The sequence below is a fragment of the Chamaea fasciata genome, unplaced genomic scaffold (genome assembly GCF_029207755.1).
Source record: "Chamaea fasciata isolate MVZ Bird 193981 ecotype frontalis unplaced genomic scaffold, bChaFas1.0.hap1 SCAF_7, whole genome shotgun sequence".
Classification (NCBI taxonomy): Eukaryota; Metazoa; Chordata; class Aves; order Passeriformes; family Sylviidae; genus Chamaea; species Chamaea fasciata.
This window is the reverse complement of record NW_027094092.1, coordinates 28,957,489-28,964,790: the sequence shown is the minus strand read 5'-3', so window position 1 is coordinate 28,964,790 and position 7,302 is coordinate 28,957,489. Positions and strand designations below refer to the sequence as shown.

The 7,302-nt window shown below is 53.1% G+C and overlaps 1 protein-coding gene across 1 annotated transcript; it reads right to left on the bottom strand.

Annotated features, from left to right (window-relative positions):
- Positions 1-304: 304 nt before the first annotated feature.
- On the bottom strand, positions 305-7,042 carry CCDC177 (coiled-coil domain containing 177). Its single transcript, XM_066188218.1, has 2 exons — positions 6,970-7,042; positions 305-6,329 (listed from the first exon to the last, which is right to left on the bottom strand). Exon 2 carries the CDS (start codon positions 6,319-6,321, stop codon positions 4,423-4,425), a length of 1,899 nt encoding a protein of 632 aa, XP_066044315.1. The 5' UTR covers positions 6,322-6,329; positions 6,970-7,042; the 3' UTR covers positions 305-4,422.
- Between the last annotated feature and the right edge of the window lie 260 nt (positions 7,043-7,302).

Sequence of the window (7,302 nt, the reverse complement as noted above, 5' to 3'; positions counted from 1 at the left end):
GACTGGGTTAAGCCAGTGTCTTCCTCTTCTTTGCCTATGACGGCCTTCTTTTGCAACTATGCAGGCTATGTCCACTCATAACAAACTATATTCCCTCAACTCAGCAAAACATTAGAGCTTACATTTGACTGCTTTAAAGGGAGCCTGTGTGATCTGAGAACAGATCACAGAGCACCTCCCAGAGCACCTTTGCTCTCCTGGATGTAGTGGCTGCTCTACTAAACAACAGCACAGTCCCAGGTCCACAGAGCAGAACTATGTGTGAAGACACAGTTACCATCTGCAATGTGCCGGATCTAACTAGCTTTGTATCTCATCCTTGCATCTCCCTGCATCTTCTCTAAAACAAAACCCCAACAAAACCCCAAAAAGCCCAAACCAAAAAAAAAAAAAACAAAACGCAAACATCTTCCAAATGGCACTTCAACTACTATATTTTTGTCTTTACCAGCAGAAGAATGCCCACAGCCGAAAGCAAGTCTTCCTTTGATGCAACAGCTGCAGCAATGAGAAGCCATCCTCTGGTAGGATATGATAAGCTTGGCTGTGTATTGCAAATTCTGTTTCCCATGCTTCCCCGTCCAGCCTTGGCTTAATAAAGATGTAAATCAAACTAAGTCCCCTCTCAAACCTGTGAGCACTGCATATTCAGCATTTGTTTAGTGAATAGAATTCCCCTGGCATTGGGAGAAATTTTAACACAGAAGGATTCTGGAGCTCCACAAGCATCAGGAAAACAGTAGGAGGAAAATAGTAGGCAACCAAGGCAAGAAATCTAATCCTAACATCCCTCTTATTCATGTGCTGAAAGAATTTAGTATCAACTGGCTTAAAATTTACCTTGTAAAATATTAACTAGTGGTGGTGCAGCTGCTCCTCCTAATAGCTTTTAGACGTATCTGTCAAATTCAATCTTGACAGAGTGAATGTGTTTTAGCGATGAATTTTGGGTGAAGAGGAAGCACACAGGTAAGATTGTTGGCACTCTCTCTGGCATTGAAGGGCTCCAGTTTCAGCACAGATGCCATTAAAAACTAGGCAATCCACATTAACAAGAGTTTCTGAACATACAAAATGTGTTCCGTTAGGTTCTAAAATTCCTCCAGAGCTCAGCCAAAAGAAACTGCTCCTTAGTCAGTGTCTCTGCTCCATGTTGATTGCTTTTTAAGTTCTCCCTAACCTGCAGCTCAATAGCAAAAACACCAAATAAGCCCCATCTAAAAGGGCCATACTTTTTACATGTGATCCATGGTTTAATTTCTGTTCCTACAGAAATTCAGCAGTAGAATTCCTTCTCAAATAAACAGAAGCATAAGCAGATCCAAGAAATACCTCTCATGCTTCCACCCAAACTGCTTACTTAAATTTTCCATGCTGCAATTTTAAACTCATAAACTCCACTGAATTTCATGGACTTTGGACTTAAACCATTACAGAAATAAAAAATGTCCATACACAGATTGATGTCTTTTGAAAAAAAAATATTTTTTCTCAGATTGCACATTCAAAACTTGAGCTGTACACTGCACAGTATAGGGACACTAGGTTGCCAATCCAATTATCATCATGTAGGTTTGCGTTGATTAGTTCAGCTGTAGCCCCAAGGTGTCAAACTCAGTCAGCAGCAAGAGATGGACCCCAGGTGTAATTACAGTCAGTGGCCAAGACATGTCTCCTGGGCTGCAGAAGGTTCTCCATCTGGAAATGCCCTTGTCAGAGGGAGGTTTGGACAGTCTTCAGGTAGATTGCAGTAGAGCTTTAGGGGAAACATGCTGCTCCAGTTAGAGGCTGCCTGCCCACTCACCCACCACCATTTGCCTTCTTTCCACTGTTTCCCAGCTCTCCCCATTGTCCCTCTGCTAAATGAACCAAGCAGTGAATTTCAACCGCAGTGCAACGACACAGAAAACAAAAGTCCTCATATCCACGCTGGCTTTCTTGCAGCCCCAAAGGCTACAAACCAGGTGAAACTTTGGCTATGCTGGTGTCACTGCAGGTTTTACCCCAACTCTAGTGCTGCCAAGGAGCAAGGGCAGTTTTGCACTGGCTGGATTTGGGCCACTGGCCATCTCTTTTCTAGATCTGTACAGCTACAAGAGCACACAAAGATCACTGCGGCATGGATAACACGTGGAGAAGTCTGTTTTTTTAAGGACCTTGTCCAGTGTTAGAGCAGGATTCATTTCACTGTTTTAATTGCTGCTTTGAGGACGAGGGTGAGGGGACAGCCTCCCTGCTGGACACAGTAATACAGCTGTCCTTTCCACAGCTACCAGATTTGGGTGTTAATGCTTTTCACCAAGGGATGTTTTACTTAAATAACCACTCAAATAAATAAATAAATACATACATACATAAATAAATATTACTTTGTGCTTTATAAGCAACATTTGTCCAAAGTCTTTGAAGTGCTTTGCCAAGCCGAGTCTTACTATTTCCTGTGATTCCCAGCAACCCCAAAAGCCCAGCTCTGCTTACATTTATATCAAGAGGACCAAGTCCAGCCTCTGAGGACTTGCCTGGCCTTACACAGTGAGCCAATGACAGAGCAAACATTGCTCAGGTGCCCTAATTCCTACTTTGATGCTGCCTGCCCTTAACACCACCACTTGTACCATGTTCAAAGAAGAGCAAGTTCTATAAAAATAATAAAAAAAAATACCTACTTCTTCATTTTCAACACTGTTTGTGTAATGTCTCTAGCCTTGCAGGGCACCTGCAAGGTCTATTTGGTCTATTGTTACTGTTCATTTAACACAGTCCTTAAAGCCTTCTAGGAGGGTTCTGACCTGCTGTTACCTCCTGGGAAATTCTGGTAAGCAATCTATGCATGTGAGACTGCATGTCTGTGCAATATGTCAACTCTCTTCTGGTTGTCTCTTCTACTGTGCTGTACGTCAGAGACATCTGCAAAGAAACAAGATCCTGTCTTTTCTTGCTGCTTCTCCTCATGCTCCAGGTCTGACTGCTATCACCAGAGCAATACAGCGTCATGGATGATGGAACAGAGAGCTGACGCTGCCCAGAGCCAGAAAAATACCAAAACAAAGTGCCTGCTTTGGATGTGTGCTTGCAACTCCAACTCAACAAAGAGTAAATGTGGAAACTGGGAGCAGAACACTGTAGTTTTTGAATGCTGCGCACAGGGTACAGGTAGGCTTTTCACATTTCTGGTGTATTTAATTGCAGAAGAACTCAGCTCCCTCTAAACAGCATTGAGCTAACTCTTATAAAAAAGACATGATCCTCATCTAAGAGAATCTGTAATGTACCTTATTTTGTGCATCTACTCTTGTGCTCTATATAAGAATACAACTCTTAGCACCAGTGGTAGAGAAATGCTGCCCTGCTCAGTAGACGATGATAAGAGCTGGGTCAATGTCTCATTGTATGCGGCTCATGAGAGCTGTAAGGTTGGAACTCTGGAGAACATCTGGTCCAACCTCATGCTCAAGATAGGGCAAACTGGACACGATGGCTGAGGGTTTTCTTGAGTTTTGAGAATTCCTAAGGGTGGTGATTTCCATTTAGAAGTGACCTCCGTATTTCTCCCAAAGCCCAGATTCCACAGGTTCATTCACTTTTATATCTTAATGAACAAGTGGCACGTGTGAGTGCTCATCAGTTTGTGGACTGTCCACAAATTTCTCTCCTTCTCTCCCTCCTCCAAAAGAAAAAGGAGGAATTCTACAGATGTTTATAAGAGAAACCTGGAAGGAAGGAGAGGTGAGGATACCTGGGAGAGGTAATAGTTACAAACAGCAAAAATGAAGTTGAGTTTGTGAGCACTTTCAGACAGCTTCTGCCCAGCTCTGATCATGATGTCTACTTACATGGCCTTGATCTGTGCTTTCCCTAGCTTGGTACTAGCAGCAGACAAGGGGCACCCAGGGCATATGGCATTTTGTACTCCAGCCTTCCTTCACCTTCAGCATGGGAATGCAGCAGCTTTAAAAATACAATCCCATCACTTAAACTAAACTGCCTATCACTCCAGGCAGAATCAGCTTGGGTGGTTTCAGTTCTTATTCAGCAGGCTCTAGTAATCAGCAACCTCTGTCTGCACTTCCAGCTGGAGAGTGCAGCTGTAGTCATCTCTGGTGTAAACAATCAACCAGTAACTCAGAGGCTTCAAGCAGATTTTGCAGCCCTCTCTGAAAAAATGCATGTGCTTTTGGGTGGAGGACACAAAAACTTGCTTCCTCTCTGTAAAGATGACTGAGGTCAGTCTTTAAAACACACCCATGATGAAAAAACGTATTTAAAACAGTATGTGAAATAGCTGCCACATTTTTGTGCGATACCCTGCTCCCCCAAAATACGAAATTAGGGTGGATGTTGTTTTTTTTTTCTTTTTAAATGCTCATGCCAAGGAGCTTTCTGTCACATTATGACAACCTCACTCATCCATGACAAGATCTTTCATTTCTTACTAAGGTGAGCATGCAGTTCTGCTTCGAAGGCCATCTTGTCAAAGGTGCGCGTGTTCGTCTCCTCCCGTACCTTTTCCCGGACATGGAAGGATGCTCGAGCAACAGACCTGGCATTTTCTAAGACAGTCTTCTTCTCCTTGAAGATCTGCTCACTTCTCTCCAGCTTCCTCTCTATAGAGAGGAGAATTTCCCTGCGCCGTAAGTCCTCATACTGCTCCACCTTTTGCTTGTTCATCTTCTGCACTTTTTCCTTTTCCAGACGGCTCAAGACCACTTTGCGGGCTTTTTCTTGGACAGCCTCTTCAGCCACCTGTGCAGCATGCTGGAGCCTTCTCTCTCTCTCTCTAGCCAGTGCTTCCAAGTGCTCCCTCTGCTCTCTTTCCCTCTTCTCTGCTGCCAGTTTAGCTCTCTGGATCTGCATGTCCTCACGCCTGGCCTTCTCCCTCAGCTCCTGGTTCCTCTTCTCCACAAGCTGCTCGTAGTTCTCCTGAGCTTTTGTCAAACTCATCTTCAGGGATGCCTTCAGCATTTCCTTCTCTTCTGCCTCTTGCTTGGCCAGTTCCTTGAGCAAGGCCTCATGCTTCAGCTTCTCTGCTTGGTTGAACAGTCTCTTTTCCTTCTGCAGCTGCACCTCCTTCTTCAGCCTCTTCTGTGCAGCTGTGGACAGCTTCTCCTGCAGGAGCTGCTCTTCTCGTTCCTGGTGCTCCTTCTTGACCTCTTCCTTCGCCTTCAGGTTGAGCTCTTGATGGAGCTTTTTCTGCTTGTCCTCCTTGATGGCCCTCTCCAGCCTCTCCCGTCGCAGCCGCTCCTGCTTCTCCGCTTGCTCCCGCCACCTCTCCTCACACACCAGGAGCTGCCTCTGCTTCACCAGGGCGGCTTCCTCCTGCTCCTGGTTCAGTCTCCCTCGCCGCTTCTCCACCTGGCTCTCCCACATCCGCTGACCCTGCAGGAGGGCTCTCTGCTTCTCCTTCTCCTCCTGCTCCTTCCGCTGCTCAGCCAGGCGCCGCTGGCTGTCCCACTGCAGATGGGCTGCCTGCCGCTGCTCCCGCAGGAGGTTGGCCTCCTGGTGCTTGGCGATCATTAGTGCCGCGATCTTCTTGTCTCTCTCTGGCACCTCTGAGAGACCCTTCTTCCTCTTCACCTCCCTGACGATCCTCTCCACTCTCTGGGCAGTCTGTGGTGAGTGGCTGAGGTCGCCCAGGCTGAAGCTGCGCCCCAGCAGAGTCCCATTGGCGGCAGCTAACCCCCGACCCCGGCCGCACACCTTGCCCCCGCGCTCCCGCAGACTCTCCCCGCTGTAGGACGATGAAGCGCCCGACTCAGAGGAGGTCTTGCCCCAGCTACCCTCCCGGCGCTTCTGCAGCGAGTCCAGGGAGTGGCTCTTGCCCTTGGCACCCCTCGATGCCCTGCCCTTCCCCCCGCCATGGGCCCGGGGCCCGCCGGCAGCTGCGGCCGCAGCCCGGGAGGAGACGCGGGCGGCGGGCGAAGGCGGCAGGCTGCCGAGGGGCGCGAGGATCCGCCTCTTCTCCTCCCGGATAATCCTCTCCCGCTCCTCCCGGCACTGCTGCAGCTTGCGGCGGCGCTCCCGCTCGTAGGCCTCGTAGAGGCCGGCGGCCACCCTCATGGAGCGCCCGGGCGCCTCTCTCAGCAGGTCCCCCAGCGCCCGCGGCAGCAGCTCCACGGGCCGCACGGCGCAGCGGGCGCAGGCCTCCAGCGACCGCGGGCTGGTCAGCACGTACCGGCTGCCCTCCGCCGCCGCGCAGTCGAAGTTGTACAGGTCCAGGTGCAGCAGCGGCGACTGCTCTCCAGGACGGGCCGGCTCTCCCCCCGCTGCCCCCCCGGGCGCCGGGCAGGGCTGCGGGGGAGGCTCGGCCGGCGGCTCCACCATGGCTCGGCCTGCGGGGCAGAGAGCGGCGGCGGGTGAGCGGGCGGGCAGCGGGCGCGCAGACCCCTTTGTGTCCCCGGGCAGGGGCGAGGAGCGGCTGGGAGGGGACGGCGGCGTGTGCGCCGGGGCCGCCTGGGCCGGGCTGTGTTTGCGCGGGAAGGGGCCAGGTTGCTGCAGGCGTTGGGCGCGGAGGGGCAGGTCTGGGGCGGGGGTGCCCGGGGTGGGGAGCCGTGTTTGGGCGGTCGGGCACAGGGGCGTGGTGGGGGAGTCTTTAGGACGCGCGGGCTGTGCCCCGCGGTGCGCGCGGGGGCGTTTGGGGTCACGACGGGGGCGTTCAGAGCCCTCCGGCAGGTTTGGGCAGCGGGCGCGGAATCGGTCGGCAAGGAACGGGGATGCTGGGGGTGCACGGCGTGTCTGGGCCGGGAGGGCAGTCTGGGCTGACGGTGCCCGGGCTGTGAACGAGGATGCTTTAGGTGCGCTGGGCTTGGAGAAGTGGCGGACGAGGGTGTCTCCGCACAAATGGGTGAACGGAGAAGGGGGTGCTCGGGGGTGTCAGGCAGGGCTGGCAGCAGGACCGAGACCTACTCCCGGGCCGCCGTCCGCGGCGCAAGACGGAGCCCCCCGCCCGCCCCGGTCCCCCGCGGCACTCACCGGGCGGGCGCGGCCGCAGCCCCGCTCTTTGTCTCGGTGCCGGCGGCCTCGGGGATCAGGCGGGCGGCGGCTCTTCCATGGCACCCCGGGCCCCGCGCGGCGCCCCTACCTGCGGGGCGGCGGCGGCGGCGGCGGCGGGCACGGCGGCCGCCCGCAGGCTGCGGCGCCCCGCGCTGCCCGCTGCAGCCCCGCGCGGGGGGCGGGCGGAGGCGGGCCGGGGGGAGCCCGCCCCGCAGCCCCGCCGCCGCGCCGGGCCGGGGGCAGCGCTGCGGCCGGGCGGGGGACCCGCCCCCGCCTCCCCGCCGCCAGGGGCCGGCCCGGCGCTGGCTCCGG